Raw genomic sequence first — 22,131 nt, 5'->3', positions numbered from 1 at the left:
TAACTGCAATGGTCGCACACACGAAGGAAAGAGCTGTGAGGTTTCAAAGGCTCTGTTCATTAAAATGTCTATGACGGACCCTCATGTTGGTCTGTAAAAGCCCTACAATAAATCTAGACTGATAAGGGTCCAAAACGATTACTAGATCTTCCAACTACAAAAGGTCCTCCAATGAGACACAGAACTAATACATGTGAAAGCCCGCAAACCAAGCATGGAGTCAAACACATTAACATTAGCAAAACGTATCCTTTCACTGCTGGAAAATATAAAACATGAAACCGTTTGCACTGTTAAATGCATAGCAGTGGTTACACATAATCCATTTGATGGTGGTGAGACATGACAATATGTTCCATGCCCCTGCAGCAGCTAAGAGGAGAATGAGCTTTAGATACAACTGCAGAGATTGCAGTATTTCAATCAAACAATAACATTTAACCAAACATATCGATGTCTTCAAGAAGAGCAATTAACATTTCTGTGTATATAACTTACAGGGGTTCCAGGTTTGCCGGTTGTACCAGTGAGACCTTTTTTCCCTGTCGCCCCCTAAACATAGTAAAAAAAAAGTTACAAATAGGTTACTCCCACAAACCTAATGCTTTCTTTAATATACGCTCATACACGTTCTGCATGATGGGACATCAACATTTGTGCCTTAAAGCAGCAAAACATATGAAATCTATGTTTAAAAAATAAATAAATCTAAAGTATTAGATAATAGTGATTGTTTTTTTGGTTATTCAACTCTTGAGGCACACAACTAAGATTTTTTTTAAAAAGATTTATAACAGGAGCACCAAACGATTGCAGCTTAGGTAAGGGTGTATAATTGTATATTGTCACAGCCTTTAAATATACTGTACAAATAACCGAAAATGAAGAAATAAAGGTAGGGAAATATACATATACAGGGCAGTTCTATACAATGTATACATGGCAGCTCCATATAATGTATACATGGTAGCTCTATACAATGTATACATGGCAGCTCTATACAATGTATACATGGCAGCTCCATATAATAAATACACGGTAGCTCTATACAATGTATACATGGCAGCTCCATATAATGAATACATGGTAACTCTATACAACGTATACAGGGCAGCTCTATACAATGTATACATGGCAGCTCCATATAATGAATACACGGTAGCTCTATACAATGTATACATGTCAGCTCCATATAATGAATACATGGTAACTCTATACAATGTATACAGGGCAACTCTATACAATGTATACAGGGCAGCTCTATACAATGTATACATGGCAGCTCCATATAATGTATACACGGTAGCTCTATACAATGTATACATGGCAGCTCCATATAATGTATACATGGTAGCTCTATACAATGTAAAAATTGCCGCTTTATACAATGTATACAGTACATGGCAGCTCTATACAATGTATACAGTACATGGCAGCTCTATACAATGTATACAGTACATGGCAGCTCTATGCAATGTATACAGTACATGGCAGCTCTATGTAATGTATACATGAAGAAGAGGTTCTGAAAACTTTTTATTGAATCTCATTTATGAAGAACTCCCTTACTTGTCCATTACAAGTATTTCAACCTTAGACAACCCTACCCTTCCCAAGATAAATAGTTGAATATTAAAATACATCATAGAAACACAACATAAATGTAACCAGTATAATTATTATTTATTATAATTTACTTAGAATGCACAAACATATTCTGTAGCGCAGTACAATAGGGTTGGAAGACAAACACATTTGCAATGCTTCTTCCTGCCGCTCTAGTCATTTTGCAATTTAACCCCTTCCTCCCCTCACACTGCTGATGGATGGTGCTCTGCACATTTCATCCATTTATTGCCCTGCCTATTAATTTACTATTCCCTCTGCCGGTCCTTCTCTACCTCCTCTGCCTTGGGCTGCAGCCAGGGTGAGTGCGAGCACGCTGGCGCTCGAGCTCCGTGACTTTTTGCTCGGGCGATTAGTGGCTTGCTGGTTGCGTGCGTAGAGGGGCGTGTCGGGGGTGCGGCCATGACATCACAGAGCTGGTTCGCCCTCATTGAGCGAACCGCTCACGTGACACACCAGTGAGTAGCAAATCTAATTGATTTGTCGTCTCGCCAAGCAGCTGAGCGCCGTGTGCTCACGGGCACGCTCACGCTGGACAAACACATTGAAGCAATGTGTTAGCTTGCGCTGAGCATGTGCGCCCGCACCCGCTCAGCATCACTCTAGCTGCAGCCTTAGTTTGCTAGTTTAGATCTGTGGTAAACGCATTGAATCGCTGTAAATGAGAATCACTGCCCTGAGGAAGACATTGCACAAGTTTGAAAGTATAAATTATTCAATCGCTTGTCCTTAGAAAATGAAGTACATTTTTTTGTCTAGTGCTTAAATCAACATAAATAAGTACTGGTCTCTTAATGATCCCGTACAATGGAAGTCTCATCACTCAGGATTGTGGCGGGACAGTATAGATTAGCAAATTAAATACTTCTTGTAAACAGCATTGCTACGCACATTACAGATCATAAAATTATTATTATTTAAGAAAAATAATAATCTTCACATGTAAATCCCCTTTTAGTGAGTAGCAGGTTCAATAATGTTACTGTTTAAAATGAACGTACCTATACCATAAGCCCGTCAGTGCCGCAGGAATACCTCCAGTATTGGATAAGGCGCTAATAGAAGTACATTTATTTAATTAATGGTCTCTCTGATTCATGAAGGTTTAGTAACTCATTAAACCCTCATGAGTCAGAAAGATCATTAATGAAATAAGCTTCAAGTTAGCACGACTAAAGGACTAATAGTTGCGTTGACTTAGTGTGGTGATAATAATAATAATAATATGTTCTTGTATAGCGCTGCTAGTTTTACGTAGCAATTTACAGAGGCATTTTGCAGGGACAGGTCCCTGGAGTTTACAATCTATGTTTTTTGGTGCCTGAGGCACAGGGAGATAAAGTGACTTGCCCAAGGTCACAAGGAGCCGATGCTGGGAACTGAACCAGGTTCCCTGCTTCAGTCTCAGTGCCAGTCAGTGTCTTTACTCACAGAGCCGCTCCTTCTCCCTGTACAGACGTCCAAGATCCAAGGAGCTTAGAATGTGACAGGATAAAGTTGGAGAATGGAAACACATGGTGTGTTGGGGGAGAGGTTGTTACTCACCTTATCAATGGTTAGTAATATCTTTAACCAAGAAGGCTACAAACTAACATGTGTTAGAGATATATATGACCGCAGACAGCTGTAGCAAATGTTATTGGAAAATATATACCTACCTTTGACCCCGGTTCTCCCTTGTTTCCTTGTTCACCAGCATCACCTGGTTGCCCCTTTAAAAATAAAAATGATAAATACGTGATGTTAAAAATTCAGCTCATGCATTTGGTGCTCTCCGTCTCAGAGAGTATCAGACTTCACAAGCATACACAGTCCCACATGGACAGACACTTCCCTACCGAGCCAGGATAGGGGCCCTCACATTACAACTTATAGGTATCTTGTATTTCCCACTGCAACGGCCCCAAACTTACTGGGGGACCTTGTTGTCCAATTGCTCCTCTTGGTCCAACCACTCCAACATGGCCCTAAACACAAGAGCATTCATTAACGGAAGCTTATTTCTTTTCATTTTTGCCTCAAAAAGGTCAAATATGTACAGTGCAATAAAATGGATTTGAAACTGGTTCCTCGTGCCCAGATTTCTTATTATCCAGCATATTAATGAAGGTGCCTGCAAAGCACAGTAAATGAGTTTGATTTAGATCGCTTAAGAATGTAATGAGTTGAAGAGGGGGTTTTAAAAAAGTAACTTGAACCCCTCATAAAACCTCTGCATGTTTTCCTAATTATGGCATACTGTATGAAATCTTATGATTAACTGACATATAGCCAATTCTGTATGACAAATAATACATGCTGTAAGTCAGAGGTGACCAATATTCTGTTCTCTACCACTATACAGTACATGCAGAATACTGACCATGCCACATTTTAATACCAAAGTATCTATACTCTTACTAATACTTATACTGTATCATAGCTATATCTACCTTTTTCCCTGTGGTTAAAGTGGCGTACAAAACAGTGGTTCTGTGCTGGACATCAAAAAATATAAATGAATTTAATAAACATTGAAGAAAAATCTATTTGGATCATATTTTGGAAAGACCTATACAATATTATCCTTAAAAAGCAGAAAGGAAGGGGGGCATCTAAATCAAAGTAGTAGTACTGTGGAAATGTAACTAGTACAGTAGTAGCCCTCCATCCCCTCCGTGCCATCACACCTTAAACACTGCTTTCCCCCCTCATTTAAAATAATACAAAGTAGCTTTAAAAAAATACATTGAATATGTAGTATGTTTATTCCTTGCTTGTGTTCTTCTCAAAGTCAATGGTATATAGGGAACCGCTTTGTGCTATCAGTGATACCTGCCACACAGGTTAGTAGGAACTGCTACTCCAAGGGCATCCTTCAGTAACTCTAACGCCAGGTTCCCACTGGCTACTGCAGGGACAAGAGGCGCCCCACAATGGGGCCGGGCCCGCTGCGAGGGGGGGCCGCCGCGCCGACAGAAACGCTTGCTCTCAAGAGAATTGAGATCAGGACTCGCGACGGAGCACTAGGCCACGCCCCTCGGCGATTCAGCCATTGAGGGCGAACCTGCCGGGTGATGTCACGGCCGCGCCCCCGTCACTCCCCCCCGTCTTTCCCCCTGCAGACCGGGGGACTCGGCTGCACGCGCCGCCAGCCTCGCAGACGCGCATCCAGCGAGCCGTAGCCTAAGGCTGCCCTGTCCATCATGAGGGCGGGCACAGCAGGGGTTAATCAGCATTGCCAAATGAGAGTAATGTGTGTGTTGCTTTTTTAGGTAAAGGACAAATAATGTGTCCCAGTTCCATATGATATGCAGAGCTATAATACAGATATTGCTTCTAGAAAACATATATCACAGGGCAACAAAAGACTGCCAGAAATCCAGAAATAGTAACAAATGACTAAATTATAAAAACCATCATAATTCTGGCACCCTCGTGTTCAGATGAAACACTCCTTTGCTTTGCAATGCACAGAGACACAGTACAAGTCAAAATGGACTTTGCAATCGTTCAATTAATGCAACAGAAAATTAGTTTTGTGATTACCAAATATATTTAAGTAACTGCAACTTTTGTCACACTTTTTGGGGTAACCCGTAGCAATGATTCCTCCTCGGTACGTTCTGCAGGGAAGCAGAGAAGGGCAGCTCCAATGTAAGATGCCTGGATTAGATGGCTAATGTCTGGTCCCACAGGTCAGCGATGGGGTCATTATTTTGCAGATTTGTAATGTAGATGTACATAAAGATGGGCAATATTTTTGCACAAGTTTGTGAAAGAGGCGAAAATCGTGAAAATGTTGCAAAATTGGCAACATTTGCAAACATAAAGTGATCAAATGTGTATGTTGACATTTTCATGAAATATATACATTTGTATCACCAACATTCGCATAAAAATAGCTTGGACTGTTGGGACAGAGATTTTTTTTGAATGTTTGAATTTTTGCTAAATATGTACATTTTCGTCAGCAAACAGGTAAACTCCGTAGGAAGGGTCAAATTTAAAAAAATGTGCAAACACTTTCGAGATCTGAACTCAGGGCAAATGTTCTAATCTCTAAATTTAAAGCAGCAATCCAAGCTGCTGTTTTTTTATTTTTTCATTTATTTTCCCCCTTTAATATGTGCATCAATACAATCCACACAATGATAAGTAATTAGCTAAGTTGCCGATCAATCAGTAAAGATTGGACTCAGGGGTTCACTAAATGGCTGTCAGTGCAGCAGAAGAGGACCCAAGATGCAAAGTTCTGTGTGGAAGATCATGGCAGTCACTAGATACAATTGGTGCAATGCTAGAGAGTGGTCAGGGCTCAAAAAGGGGTGTGCCAGAGACTGTTTCAGAAGAGGAAGGGGATGTGACTTTGTAAATGGTTGCTATAGAAACAAAACAATGCTCGTTATACTGTGATAGACTAAAAATGTCAGAGTTGTTGTTTTTAATGCTACAAGTATTTTCTCATAGTACAGAACTGATTTATTTATCAAAATAACACACACGTAGGATATTGCTGTGTCTGCAGTTTTAATGTGTCCTTTATATGGCTGGGGATTGTAGATAACATGCACATGTGTAACATGTCTTTGTAACATGGATTTGTTGGCCTATTCATTGAGAACTGAACCAGGAAATTTTTATTAGGGAAATAAGTGAAGCTATTTGTTGGGGAGTAGACTTACAATACCAATGAATGTCATACCATGCCAGTAATTGTCAGTATTAATAAAGACATTGTTAATTATTGAAAAAAAGCAATAGAAAAACTGGTCATGCATACTTTCATTTGAGACATGATAGTGAAATAGTAACACAGGAGAATTACCTTGTAACCCTCATCTCCAGATTCGCCTCTATCACCATGTTCACCAATAGGACCCTAAATGTAACAATGAAGCTTTAGTTTAAGACCCTGATACAGTATAAGGACCTGTGCACATCATGTGCATTAAATAAGACTGACAAGGATAAAGAAACTGTTATAAGCAGCTAGGTGATTGGCATCCAACATGCAGGAATCAATTCGTCCAGTCAGAATCACATAACAATTAGTTGTATAGTAATGTACGACATTCTTAGTTACTAACGGCCATATTCCCTAAATATACCAAAGCAAATAGAAGTTACTATCGCTTTACATTTGAAACATGTATTGTAGAAATATCTTGTGTAATGTGTTAAATCAGGGGTCTCAAGTCCAGTGCTCAAGACTCTCCAACAGGTCAGATTTTCAGGATATCACTGCTTCAGCACAGAAGTCTAAGTCTTTGACTGAGCCACCTGTGCTGAAGCAGGTTCTTCAACGAAGCCATCTGTGCTGAAGCAGGGATAACCTTAAAACCTGTCCTGTTGGGATGTCTTGAGGACTGGCGTTGGGAACCCCTGGGTTAAATGGATTACAAAGTGAACACAAGACAAGTTAATGTTGTGTTACTTCCACAGTTGCTAATGGGATGGATATTTGCACTAATTCACTAGGTTGTTTTGTATCCTGTGTTTAGTACAAACAGTATGGTACAAGCGGTTTTAGCAGTGAAGGCATTAAGGAAGCAGACCCTTTACTAAGCCAGGGCTGTTCTCACCAATACTAGAGTAGGATATGATATTTGGTAAAACCAGGCCCTCGGTAATGAGCAGTGAGCCCCAGACATGTGAGCACTGCCATGGTACAAAGATCATGTCATTTAAAGCAGTATTTCATATCTCCGGTAGGGGACCATGCATCTCATTCACATCAACAATATTATTATATACTAAATCAGTGTTTTTTTCTTTTCCGAGATCTATAAATAGACAGTGGCTTTCAGCTTCTGTAAATATTAACTGACAAAATCATGTTTTATATGTTTGTAAGTGCAAGATTCCACTTTTATTGAAGCATGCAGCGTGCCAGCTCTCAGAGTGAGCCTCAGCTGTAAGGTCTGTAGCTGGTACAGAGATTTGCATTCCACAGGCTTTTCTAAATATGTGGGTTGTATGCAACTGAAATGCACGATTTATTTCTTATTTTAATCTCATGTCTGCAGAGGCTGTAATATTTGGACCCTTGAGTTAATCACATAAATAGAAGCTTCTAAAGTGATAGGAAATTAAAATGTCAAAGTTCTGTTTTTGGAATGTTTCGTTTTAAATCTCTTACGCTAAGAGAACGGTGCCAGCAGTCGCATTTACAATGTAACAGGACCCATGGCACGCCCATCTGAATCTGTTCGGGGATCTTTCCCAAAAAGGCAGCACTGTTATATCCGGTACCTCCGGGGTATCCAGTTCTTTAGAAATGTGATAACTAAACTCAAGCACTTCTTAGAGAAAATGGTTTATGTTGAAAAAGTATGAGCTGGCCTACCTGGACCCACTAACTAAATTGATTTACTGTAACTAATCTGATTCCCAAATATAGTCTTGTAATGAAGGAAAAAATAGAACATTTACCGTATAAAAGCAAGTCTCTTAGTTGGTTCCAAAATTACGATTAAAATGTCTTACCTATTGGCCAAAATATTTAGTACTCATGTTTTCCTTGTGTAACTGAGACTATTCTAATTTAAGTCAATTTTCACTTTTTACCTACTGAATAAATCGCATGTTTTTTGTCCCTAGCACAAGAATGTTTTAGAGAAAAACCTACTGGTTCACCTGGGGGACCCGGTGGTCCAGCTGCGCTGCTGTCTTCTCCGGGATAACCCTGCAATGGAAGGATTGGATTTTCACATTAAACAGTCTTCCCTCGGAACGATCTCTTTGCAAAATAACATTATATTGGTTTATCAACTGAAAAGGGTCTGGCCACTAAAGTTTTGTAGCGTTTGCTGATTGCTTATGAAAATTCAGCGCTATTATGGCTACTTCAGCTTGTCGACTGTTAAAATACTCATCTCAGGCCTGGCCAGGGTCCAGAGTAAATTAGTTGCTCATTTTGCAACAGCAACGAGATGCAAGATCGCAGCATTGTGGGAACAAAAGGAAAAAGCCAACAATCTCTAAAATTCGGAAGAGAATTTGGTATGTCTGCCAGATGGAGACGTTGACAAGTTTAGTTAACGACACTGGCATCAAATTCCAAAAGCTCTGGCTACCATGACTGGCTCAGACAGACATCCCAGGAGTGAGTGGTACCACAATTATGCTATGATAGCCATAGGTGCGTTCTTGGCGATGGAGGGGCGACCTTGACCGCAGACAACGAGCGGGGCTGAGCAGACAATTAGAGGTGGACTGGACCGCAGGGGGTACCGAGAGGTAGTGTAGGATCAAGTCATCAGATCTTACGAAGCAAGGGAAAGAGCTCCCCCCACTTCCCCTCCTAGATTTAGGAATATATGTTCTTATGATTTGTATGGATGTTACTGGACATAATGGATGTCATGTGTATTTATGTATTTCCTTAACATCAATAAAAATTTTAAGTTATATAAAAAAAAAATACTCATCTCAAATTCCCAACTGTATTGAAATACAATGTTGAAGTCTTTGTTTCTATATTTCACTGAAATGAAGAATAAGACAATACCTTCTAATCTAGAAGCAATCAATGGCCCAGGAGGCTAAACACCTGATTTTAACCAGATAGGTACTGGATGTGTTTTACCGCGGTCTCAGAATTCAGGCTGGTAGAATGTAACAGGGTTTTCTCTTTAAATGCCATTGAAATTTAGCAACACACCTCCCAGGGGCTTTATGTTTCCTACACAGACTACTGTATAAAAGTGAAAAAAAGAGAATAATAATTTGCGCTACTAACTGTTAAGTGATATGTGAGTAAATATATATTTACATATATCTTATGACTTATAACCCACCAAAATGTGAAAATGATCTGTGAATACAAGGTGAATAATGATAATAATATAAAAACCTTTAACCAAAAAAGAGACTCTGCTGCTGTATAAAGTCGGATGGCTCAACATCCCTTGGAACTTGTATACAAAAAGAAGAAAACACAGCGCACAACTCATAGTGAAATCAATATGTTATAAACTGATTAAGTGAAAGTGGTAAATATGCACGTACAAGAAATCAATATATTCAGGCAATGCATGAATTGTGGCACATGTTACCAGCACGAATCCGCATCTGGCCAGACTGCAAGGGTAAGGAGAATGGACCAACAGCTTGGGTAGTTTCTGGTGTGACGTCACTCGAGTCGCGTCATCGGGGCTGTACGGAGGCTCCAAACCTCAAATCGGCATACAGAGGCAGACGATCGTCTGTGCCAAAATCTCAAAATGTATAGCTTATAGCTTGTAGAAAAGCTCGTATCGATGGAGGTATATTAAATATACCCCTTAAGTGAACGCAATAATCAATATCCTACGCGTTTCGTTAAAAACAACTTCGTCAGGGACATGAATCCAATTCCTCCCAGCCTCCGTACAGCCCCGATGACGCGACTCGAGTGACGTCACACCAGGAAGTGAGTCTGTGAGAGATTCGGAGCAGCAATAGCTACGGTGTGTCAGACGGCTGGCAGATCAGAGGATTAGTAACGGAGCAAGACAGAGGACACCTGGGATTATAACAAACTACCCAAGCTGTTGGTCCATTCTCCTTACCCTTGCAGTCTGGCCAGATGCGGATTCGTGCTGGTAACATGTGCCAAAATTCATGCATTGCCTGAATATATTGATTTCTTGTACGTGCATATTTACCACTTTCACTTAATCAGTTTATAACATATTGATTTCACTATGAGTTGTGCGCTGTGTTTTCTTCTTTTTGGATACTGTATAAAAGGCTGATTAAAACAGTGTTCTACCGATGGAATAAGGTCATGTGCAGAGGGTGCCACAGAGGGTGCCGCAGAGGGTGCCACAGGGGTGTTGCTTCTTCATTAGAAATTCCCAGAAAGTAATTCGTACAGAGTTTTCATAGCGTGCACGTCATCGTGGAAAGCGGCCATGCGAACCCTCATCAGATCCTACTCTACTGGTTCCCAGCTGTATGGGGTATTGTAAGCACTAACTGTATATTCATTATGGTAAAGAACAGTGTAGTTAATTGGACTGGCGGTAAGAGTTTCAACCTACACACACAGAGCCCCCCACAAACACAACCATACACACACAGAGCCCCCCACAAACACAACCATATACACGGACAGAATTCTAAAAGAAAAGAGAGAGGTTCCTCCTGAACATGGGCGCACTTTAAAACAAGATATTTATATTTATCTATGCATATTTTCTGGTCATTTTTTGGTACATATCTCAATAAATAATACAACAATCTATGGCCTGTGGTAGTCTGGAAATCACTTGGCTACAGCAGACCGGATCAGTCAGCACACAGAAGCTCATTTGAAGGTTAGGGCAGCCGGCTGGGATAGTAGGGGATACTGCTGGGATAGTAGGGGATACTGCTGGGATAGTGGGGGATACTGCTGGGATAGTGGGGGATACTGCTGGGATAGTAGGGGATACTGCTGGGATAGTAGGGGATACTGCTGGGATAGTAGGGGATACTGCTGGGATAGTGGGGGATACTGCTGGGATAGTAGGGGATACTGCTGGGATAGTAGGGGATACTGCTGGGATAGTAGGGGATACTGCTGGGATAGTGGGGGATACTGCTGGGATAGTAGGGGATACTGCTGGGATAGTAGGGGATACTGCTGGGATAGTAGGGGATACTGCTGGGATAGTGGGGGATACTGCTGGGATAGTGGGGGATACTGCTGGGATAGTAGGGCAGCCTGCTGGGATAGTAGGGGATACTGCTGGGATAGTAGGGGATACTGCTGGGATAGTGGGGGATACTGCTGGGATAGTAGGGGATACTGCTGGGATAGTAGGGCAGCCTGCTGGGATAGTGGGGGATACTGCTGGGATAGTAGGGGATACTGCTGGGATAGTAGGGGATACTGCTGGGATAGTAGGGGATACTGCTGGGATAGTAGGGGATACTGCTGGGATAGTAGGGGATACTGCTGGGATAGTGGGGGATACTGCTGGGATAGTAGGGGATACTGCTGGGATAGTAGGGGATACTGCTGGGATAGTAGGGGATACTGCTGGGATAGTAGGGGATACTGCTGGGATAGTGGGGGATACTGCTGGGATAGTAGGGGATACTGCTGGGATAGTAGGGCAGCCTGCTGGGATAGTAGGGGATACTGCTGGGATAGTAGGGGATACTGCTGGGATAGTAGGGGATACTGCTGGGATAGTAGGGGATACTGCTGGGATAGTGGGGGATACTGCTGGGATAGTAGGGGATACTGCTGGGATAGTAGGGGATACTGCTGGGATAGTAGGGGATACTGCTGGGATAGTAGGGGATACTGCTGGGATAGTGGGGGATACTGCTGGGATAGTAGGGGATACTGCTGGGATAGTAGGGCAGCCTGCTGGGATAGTAGGGGATACTGCTGGGATAGTAGGGCAGCCTGCTGGGATAGTAGGGGATACTGCTGGGATAGTAGGGGATACTGCTGGGATAGTAGGGGATACTGCTGGGATAGTAGGGGATACTGCTGGGATAGTAGGGGATACTGCTGGGATAGTAGGGGATACTGCTGGGATAGTAGGGGATACTGCTGGGATAGTAGGGGATACTGCTGGGATAGTAGGGGATACTGCTGGGATAGTAGGGGATACTGCTGGGATAGTAGGGGATACTGCTGGGATAGTAGGGGATACTGCTGGGATAGTAGGGCAGCCTGCTGGGATAGTAGGGGATACTGCTGGGATAGTAGGGGATACTGCTGGGATAGTAGGGGATACTGCTGGGATAGTAGGGGATACTGCTGGGATAGTAGGGGATACTGCTGGGATAGTAGGGGATACTGCTGGGATAGTAGGGGATACTGCTGGGATAGTAGGGGATACTGCTGGGATAGTAGGGGATACTGCTGGGATAGTAGGGGATACTGCTGGGATAGTAGGGGATACTGCTGGGATAGTAGGGGATACTGCTGGGATAGTAGGGGATACTGCTGGGATAGTGGGGGATACTGCTGGGATAGTGGGGGATACTGCTGGGATAGTGGGGGATACTGCTGGGATAGTGGGGGATACTGCTGGGATAGTAGGGGATACTGCTGGGATAGTGGGGGATACTGCTGGGATAGTGGGGGATACTGCTGGGATAGTGGGGGATACTGCTGGGATAGTGGGGGATACTGCTGGGATAGTAGGGGATACTGCTGGGATAGTGGGGGATACTGCTGGGATAGTGGGGGATACTGCTGGGATAGTGGGGGATACTGCTGGGATAGTGGGGGATACTGCTGGGATAGTGGGGGATACTGCTGGGATAGTAGGGGATACTGCTGGGATAGTAGGGGATACTGCTGGGATAGTAGGGGATACTGCTGGGATAGTAGGGGATACTGCTGGGATAGTAGGGGATACTGCTGGGATAGTGGGGGATACTGCTGGGATAGTGGGGGATACTGCTGGGATAGTGGGGGATACTGCTGGGATAGTGGGGGATACTGCTGGGATAGTGGGGGATACTGCTGGGATAGTGGGGGATACTGCTGGGATAGTGGGGGATACTGCTGGGATAGTGGGGGATACTGCTGGGATAGTAGGGGATACTGCTGGGATAGTGGGGGATACTGCTGGGATAGTGGGGGATACTGCTGGGATAGTGGGGGATACTGCTGGGATAGTGGGGGATACTGCTGGGATAGTGGGGGATACTGCTGGGATAGTAGGGGATACTGCTGGGATAGTGGGGGATACTGCTGGGATAGTGGGGGATACTGCTGGGATAGTGGGGGATACTGCTGGGATAGTGGGGGATACTGCTGGGATAGTAGGGGATACTGCTGGGATAGTGGGGGATACTGCTGGGATAGTAGGGGATACTGCTGGGATAGTAGGGGATACTGCTGGGATAGTAGGGGATACTGCTGGGATAGTAGGGGATACTGCTGGGATAGTAGGGGATACTGCTGGGATAGTGGGGGATACTGCTGGGATAGTAGGGGATACTGCTGGGATAGTAGGGCAGCCTGCTGGGATAGTGGGGGATACTGCTGGGATAGTGGGGGATACTGCTGGGATAGTGGGGGATACTGCTGGGATAGTAGGGGATACTGCTGGGATAGTAGGGGATACTGCTGGGATAGTGGGGGATACTGCTGGGATAGTGGGGGATACTGCTGGGATAGTGGGGGATACTGCTGGGATAGTGGGGGATACTGCTGGGATAGTGGGGGATACTGCTGGGATAGTGGGGGATACTGCTGGGATAGTGGGGGATACTGCTGGGATAGTGGGGGATACTGCTGGGATAGTGGGGGATACTGCTGGGATAGTGGGGGATACTGCTGGGATAGTGGGGGATACTGCTGGGATAGTGGGGGATACTGCTGGGATAGTGGGGGATACTGCTGGGATAGTGGGGGATACTGCTGGGATAGTAGGGGATACTGCTGGGATAGTGGGGGATACTGCTGGGATAGTAGGGGATACTGCATTTCATCCTCCCTCTTTACTCCATTGGTTAATATTGGGAAGGAGGAAATTCCTATGTCGTGAAGTGAAATATGTCCACTACTTAATCTCGTGGCTTCCGGAGGAATCTGCCACACACAGCTTTGCAGGCCCTTCAAGCAGTCAAAGCGTTAACACAATTGATGGTAGCAATGTACTTCCTCTACCAACACAACTATTACCTGTATCCACCCAGCTGAACTGCTGAAGTTGCGATGTCTGGGATTGTATACCCTTCATGTGTTCAATTTGAGATGAAAAAAAAAAAAGAGTGCAACTAATTATTGCTTGTTGTATTTCATTATCTTTATTTTTAGTAGTTTTCTCTTTCCTCCAGAAACAAACTCATTGGGAGTTATTCATTATACTGCGATAGTGCCCCGAACGGCACTATCACAGTTTGATCAATAACCCCCATTGATGTATAATCAGATCCAGGGCACAGTGAGATATTTCTTATGATCTGAGTTTAAATCTCTCTGTTGTAGTGCCAGCTTTATACAGTAATTAGATGTGTCTGCTTCAATGTAATCAAAATGTAGCATTAGTCGATTTGTGAAGATTCAGTTTTAAATGTCACGTGTTTCCCCTGTGTTCTTCACAACAAGACATCACCTGAAAGCTTCAGTAAGTGCCAAATACGGTATCTATAGACAGGCAATGATCAGTTTAGGGGAACAATGCTACAATTTCCATATGTTATCCTTATTTGTATGTTAGAAACAAATCTCTTCTTAATCTTACTCTGTTATACTGTGCAATAATCTATAGTTCTGAGACAGAATGCCACTTCAAATGGTTTGTATTTTAATTCTGGATAGATGTTATTCCACGTAAGCTGTTTAACCACGTGTAAGGCTGGGGGCGTTGCGGGGCAGGCTAGCTACTGCAACTACAAACCTCAGCAGAATTGTGCTTAATGATGTTATCAGCAGGTGTTAAAGGGAATGGGTGAAAGATGCATAGAAAGCTGGGGTTTTCTTTACCACTAAACATTGCCTTCCTCTGCATTAACTTCACTTCACTTCCATTTACTGTGCCCGTGGGAGTTATGTAACATGCTCAGGAAACGTGCGTCTTGACGTGTGGATTTCCTTTTTCTGTCCATGTTAAATGCAAGAAACTAGTGAACCAAAATGGGTTATAGTTATACTAAATACGGTTCAGCCAGATCAGCCGAAAAGGCTCAACCCAGAACTGGCGTCTTATTGATTCACAAAAATGTGATCGTATGTTGGCAAGAGAATCAATAATTGATACACTTCACTGACATGTTTGCAATAACTTATCTTCTGTACCTACTCCTCAATAGGTATTAAAAGGTCAAAATGTACCTGTGTTGTCCTAAATCTAACCCACCACCTAAATTCAGCACATATTGCTTACAGCATTTATAATGGTACAGTAAAATATAACATTTTAGATTTGCACGAAACGTATTTATGTGCGGATGGGAAGAACAAATGTACACAAGATACAGGACGCTGTACACTTTGTTATTACTATCGATAACTAACTGGCTGTACTGTAGGATTGGTATTTGACATTTAAAAACATATTTTGTCTTTAGGTTGAATCCTGAAATACGTATTTTAGTTGTTCATATAATTAGTTTATAGAACCTGTTCCAAATTGCATCTTTCTTCAATGACATTTTGATCCTCATCATTCCACTACAACATGTCTTTACTGGCCTATACCCAATAATATCAAATGCGTATTTTGTTTTTCTATTGATAACACATTTCACATGTGTTTTATATAGGTGTAGTTTACTTGAGCGCTCAGATAGTTGTCATGTTGTATAAACTATAGGGCAGACGGTTTTGCATCATTACATTGGTTGTGTGAACAACAATTCAGAACGGCTGTTTTTAATATTAATATCATTCCTGTTTTGGGAAATGGAATTCACAGAATATTGACTTTGGGTTACCCAACTTCATATTGTTTTGGAACACTTAATACTCTTAGGAGACAGTAGGTTTAATATCACAGATATCCAATTAGTTTCCAAGAGCAGGCAACCTTCAAACAAGTTGAAAAATAAATAATATATCTTTACTATATATTTCTGAAAGCGTCATATGTTTCCGTGTCTGTATGTGTCTCCCTGTGTCCCTAGCGGCAATCCCATTGGATCTTGGGCCAGGCCAATGAGATTGCTCCCTTGGCCCGCCCGCCCCTGCACAACTCTCATTGGCCTGAGGCGGAGTGACGGGCCAAAGGAGAGACGGAGAGACACACACACACACACACACACACACACACACACACACACCCCTCTGTCCCCCGTCCCCCCCATCACGTGCACCGCCCTGCACTGGCTCCCGGACGGAGGGGAAGCGCGGCCCTCCTGCCACTGCCGCCAACTGCAGGTTCCTCCCCCCTCGCTCTCAACTGGCTCCTGGAAACACGGAGGGTAAGCGCGGCACGGCCCTCCTACCCCAGCCGCCGGCTCCCGGAAACACGGAGGGTAAGCGCGGAACGGCCCTCCTACCCCAGCCACCGGCTCCCGGAAACACAGAGGGTAAACGCGGCACGGCCCTCCTACCCCAGCCACCAACGCTCCTTTACCTCCCCGGCGCTCCCTTAACTCCCCGGCGCTCCCTTAACTCCCCGGCGCTCCCTTAACTCCCCGGCGCTACCCTAACTCCCCGGCGCTACCTTAACTCCCCGCCGCTCCCTTAACTCCCCGCCGCTACCTTAACTCCCCGCCGCTACCTTAACTCCCCGCCGCTACCTTAACTCCCCGCCGCTACCTTAACTCCCCGGCGCTCCCTTAACTCCCCGGCGCTCCCTTAACTCCCCGGCGCTCCCTTAACTCCCCGGCGCTACCCTAACTCCCCGGCGCTACCTTAACTCCCCGCCGCTCCCTTAACTCCCCGCCGCTACCTTAACTCCCCGCCGCTACCTTAACTCCCCGCCGCTCCCTTAACTCCCCGGCGCTCCCTTAACTCCCCGGCGCTCCCTTAACTCCCCGGCGCTACCTTAACTCCCCGCCCGCTGGGGGGGGCCAAGCAGCCTCCTCGGATCTCTGTGTGTGTGTGTGTGTGTGGATATTTTACTCCTGCCAACAATTTGTGCCTCACTTTCATGCCCTACCCCTCCCCCCCTTGCCCCTGCCCTTCACCCCCCTGCCCTTCACCCCCGCTACCCCTGCCCTTGACCACCCCCACCCCTGCCCTTCACCCCCCCACCCCTGCCCTTCACCCCCCCCGCACGCCTGCCCTTCACACCCCCCCGCGTCTTCCCTTTGACTGACGCACGCACACAAACCCTGACAGGCGCACGCAGACACACCCTGACTGATGCACGCACACACCCTGACTGACGCACGCACACACCCTGACTGACGCACGCACACAAACCCTGACTGGCGCACACACACTGACTGACGCACGCACACACACTGACGCACGCACACACACTGACGCATGCACACACTGACTGGCACATGCACACAACCCCTGACAGCCGCACGCACACAACCCTTGACAGCCACACGCACACACACCCTGACGCACGCACGCACACACACACTGACTGACACTGTGACTGACTGACACACACACTGACTGACACTGTGACTGACTGACACACACACTGACTGACACACACACACACACACACACACACACACTGACTGACACACACACTGACACACACACTGACTGACAAACACACACACACTGACTGACAAACAAACACACTGACTGACAAACACACACACTGACTGACAAACACACACACTGACTGACAAACACACACACTGAATGACGCGCGCGCACACACACACACACACACACACACACACACACACACACACACACACACACACAGTGACTGACGCACGCACACACACACACTGACGCGCACACACTGCCGAACACACACACTGACTGAGGCGCACACGCATGCACACACTGACTGTGTGTGTGTGCGTCAGTCAGTCTGTGTGTGTGTTTGTGTTACTGCGTCAGACTCACTGACGCGCGCGCACGCACCCACACAGTGACTGACTGACGCACACACAATGAGTGACGCACACACACTGCATGAAGCTGTAAAGGGGGACAAACAGAGCTGTAAAGGAGGGAGGGAGGGGGGGGGGGACTGGATTGATGTGAATGGGGGACAAACAGAGAGAGGGGGGAGGAGAGAGGAGAGAGAGAGGAGCGGGAACATTACATCCCGGGCAACGCCGGGTCTCTCAGCTAGTATATATATATATATATATATATATATATATATACATATATATATATATTTTTTTTAAAGACATTTCAAAATCATTTGGTCAATTCTGTTCCTAAAACAGAGGGGGGTATTTATCAAAATGGTGCAATTTGTTTCAAAACACCGAGCAAAAGTTCACATCTGCGTCAATCTTCGAGCAGTGACTTGTACGTGCGACTCTTTCTAATCTTCTTTCTTACATTTGGCACAGATCTCTTTGGCGGATTTATTTGACACAAAGAGGGAGAAAACTGCACAAGTTATAGATGCGACGCGTCATACATCTCGTAATATTGCGCTGCATCTCTCCTCCCCTAACTCCTCAAAATGCTTATCGGTGTATGTATGTCTTTATTTATATAGCGCCATTAATGTACATAGCACTTCACAGCAGTAATATACGTGACAATCATATAAATAACAAATAATATAAATAACACATAAAAGGGGAGAAACGCTTCAGACATAACAGTAACATTTAGGAAAAGGAGTCTGCTCCGAAGAGCTTACAATCTAATTGGTTGGTAGAAAGGACGTACAGAGACAGTAGGAGGGCGTTCTGGTAAGTGCGTCTGCAGGGGGCCAAGGTTTATGTATGAGGTGTAAAGTATCAGCCACGGAGCTACTCATATGCTTCATTAAGCAGGTGTGTTTTGAATTGGGTCTTAAAGGTGGATAGAGAGGGTGCTAGTCGGATATTGAGGTGTGGAGCTGTATTGGAGCAATTCTCTAGTAAGTAACACTTGATGCACATCCGCTGAATGTTAGGAAGGAGATTGGCGATTAACAAGAGGCTCCGTTGACTGACAAACGACAGGAATATTTTATATTTGAAAAATATTATCTTAATTACTATATTAAAAATGTAAATGTGTTAAAGAATGTTGAAATGGAATACAAATCAGATATAAAAGCTAGATCTCTAGGGAATTATGGTATGTTTTAGTAATTCAACAGGTATCTAGAGCCAGGTCACTAGGTTGGTTAAAAAGTGCTGGAATCCAATGTATTTCTGAAAGACGTTAACTATTTTTGAACCTGCTGCAGTAATAATGTTTAGCTCAGTGAATGTAGCTCAGAAATGCCCATGATGCCCGTGTAGTTTCCCCTTTTTGTATTAGTTGGAGAAAGTGTATTACATAATGCAACAATACCTTTTCTCCTTTAGGCCCTGGAGGTCCAGGGGGTCCTGTCTGACCATGGTGCCCCTAAATATAAAACAAAAGCAAGTTGTTAGAAGTAACATTTAAAGAAAGCAGTATTTACATTGATAGACAAGAGAACCACTGCCACTGATACACTAGTCTCAAGCTATTTCTCAGTGGAACTGACAGAGTACCACGTATCAGTGCTATGAAATAATAGTACTGTTTGGGGTACCACACAGGGTGGTTATTTCCCTGAGACCAGCCAGGTACTGATATATCCTATATTACTGCTTTCTGAATTACCTAGAGCAATATTACTTACTCTACTGTTTTCACTCAAGACAAATGTATTGTTCGATCCTTAGTATATCTTGCTGCAGGTTTCTAAAACTTTGACACGTAGTCCACATATTTATTAATGTGTAAATGTATTAAGCATGGGTTATACAGAATTGTAGCGTAGCATCATAAAGGTGTACCATCTAGGGATGCGCTGTGCAACTCCAGTCCTCAAGGGCCGCAAACAGGTCAGGTTTTCAGGATATACCTGTTGGTGGCCCCTGAGGACTGGAGTTGGCCACTCCTGGTCTAGGTAATGACATGTATGACTGAGCTATCAACAAATCAGGTAGAATAAAAAAGCTGGGCTATATCACAGAACTGCGCTTCCTTCTTTTAATCTAATTTAAAACATACACACATCAGAGTAGCTGCATATTTTTGATGCACTTACTTTGCAGACACAGGGGAGCGCAAACTTTTCCAGCTGCAGCGCCCCCGTCTTGCTTGCCCGTTACCCTACCTTGCTTGCATGCCCCCCTCTTGCATCCGCGTCACATGACGTTTGAGGGTCACGTGTTACAGGGGCCTCACGCCATCCCCCAGCATTTAATTTAAATGCCTTGGGGAAGAGCACATGGCCTCTGCAACCGCCCGCACCCCCCCCCCCAGAAAAATCTCGCACCCCAGTTTGATCACCGTTGATCTATAATGATATTCTGACTCCAAATATTGCAACCTGCTGAAAAAGGACTTTAAAATATATTTGAAAAAAAATAAATATGTATTTGTTATTAGAAATGCAAAAAATATTGTTTGTTTTTTATACAGCAAATAAAAATATCACGTGTGAGCACATTCACGTTTCAGACAGGTCCCCCCCCTGCCTTTCCCCATTATCTCTTAGCATACAATGCTTCCACTGCAGCCAGGGATTCTGGGAAATGTTATGCAAATTGCTTTGAATCCATTTTAACATGGACTCCTATCAGCTTCTGCCTGCCGTATTACACAGATTTTCAGCACAGCCTGGGTCAAAGAAGTGCAGAGCCGGTAACCCTCCTCACAGACCGCTTTTTCAACTGTTTGGGTTTCAGTGTGAGGATGGTTATTAGTTTTGCAATGCGATGCGGGGAGTGGTTACAACTAGACACAGTAATTATGGTGAGTAAAAAAGTGACAGAAACCCTCTACCGCAGCGCCCCCTGCCTGCTCCCCCACAGGGGTGCACAAACCCTCCTGCAGCGCCCCCTGCATACTCCCCCGCAGGGGTGCACAAACCCTCCCCGCAGCGCCCCTGCCTGCTCACCCGCAGGGGTGCACAAACCCTCCCCGCAGCGCCCCCTGCCTGCTCCCCCACAGGGGTGCACAAACCCTCCTCGCAGCGCCCCCTACCTGCTCCCCCACAGGGGTGCACAAACCCTCCCCGCAGCGCCCCCTACCTGCTCCCCCGCAGGGGTGCACAAACCCTCCCCGCAGCGCCCCCTACCTGCTCCCCCGCAGGGGTGCACAAACCCTCCCCGCAGCGCCCCCTGCCTGCTCCCCCACAGGGGTTTCACAAACCCTCCCCGCAGCGCCCCCTACCTGCTCCCCCGCAGGGGTGCACAAACCCTCCCCGCAGCTCCCCCGCAGGGGTGCACAAACCCTCCCCGCAGCGCCCCCTACCTGCTCCCCCGCAGGGGTGCACAAACCCTCCCCGCAGCGCCCCCTACCTGCTCCCCCGCAGGGGTGCACAAACCCTCCCCGCAGCGCCCCTTGCCTGCTCCCCCGCAAGGGTGCACAAACCTTCCCCGCAGCGCCCCCTACCTGCTCCCCCGCAGGGGTGCACAAATCCTCCCCGCAGCGCTCCCTGCCTGCTCCCCCACAGGGGTGCACAAACCCTCCCCACAGCGCCCCCTGCCTGCTCCCCCACAGGGGTGCACAAACCCTCCCCGCAGCGCCCCCTGCCTGCTCCCCCACACACAAATTCCACTATGGGCAATTTCTTACGAATTTTAACATGGACTCCTATCAGCTTCTGCCTGCCGTATTACACAGATTTTCAGCACAGCCTGGGTCAAAGAAGTGCAGAGCCGGTAACCCTCCTCACAGACCGCTTTTTCAACCGTTTGGGTTTCAGTGTGAGGATGGTTATTAGTTTTGCAATGCGATGCGGGGAGTGGTTACAACTAGACAGTAATTATGGTGAGTAAAAAAGTGACAGAAACCCTCTACCGCAGCGCCCCCTGCCTGCTCCCCCACAGGGGTGCACAAACCCTCCCCGCAGCGCCCCCTGCCTACTCCCCCGCAGGGGTGCACAAACCCTCCCCGCAGCGCCCCTGCCTGCTCACCCGCAGGGGTGCACAAACCCTCCCCGCAGCGCCCCCTGCCTGCTCCCCCACAGGGGTGCACAAACCCTCCTCGCAGCGCCCCCT

At 45.5% G+C, this 22,131-nt stretch overlaps 1 protein-coding gene across 1 annotated transcript in view; it reads right to left on the bottom strand.

Annotated features, from left to right (window-relative positions):
* Positions 1-22,131, bottom strand: part of LOC142504032 (uncharacterized) — a 130,534-nt gene that overhangs the window by 46,252 nt on the left and 62,151 nt on the right. Inside the window, exons 17-22 of the mRNA XM_075617141.1 lie at positions 19,445-19,498; positions 8,237-8,293; positions 6,434-6,487; positions 3,540-3,593; positions 3,285-3,338; positions 499-552 (exon numbers count right to left, since the gene is read on the bottom strand). Of these exons, the coding sequence (XP_075473256.1) occupies positions 499-552; positions 3,285-3,338; positions 3,540-3,593; positions 6,434-6,487; positions 8,237-8,293; positions 19,445-19,498 (327 nt within the window). The remainder of the gene's footprint in view (positions 1-498; positions 553-3,284; positions 3,339-3,539; positions 3,594-6,433; positions 6,488-8,236; positions 8,294-19,444; positions 19,499-22,131) is intronic.

Source organism: Ascaphus truei, chromosome 10 (genome assembly GCF_040206685.1).
Source record: "Ascaphus truei isolate aAscTru1 chromosome 10, aAscTru1.hap1, whole genome shotgun sequence".
Lineage (NCBI taxonomy): Eukaryota > Metazoa > Chordata > Amphibia > Anura > Ascaphidae > Ascaphus > Ascaphus truei.
The sequence above is the reverse complement of the archived record's forward strand: the minus strand, read 5'-3'. Positions and strand labels throughout refer to the sequence as shown.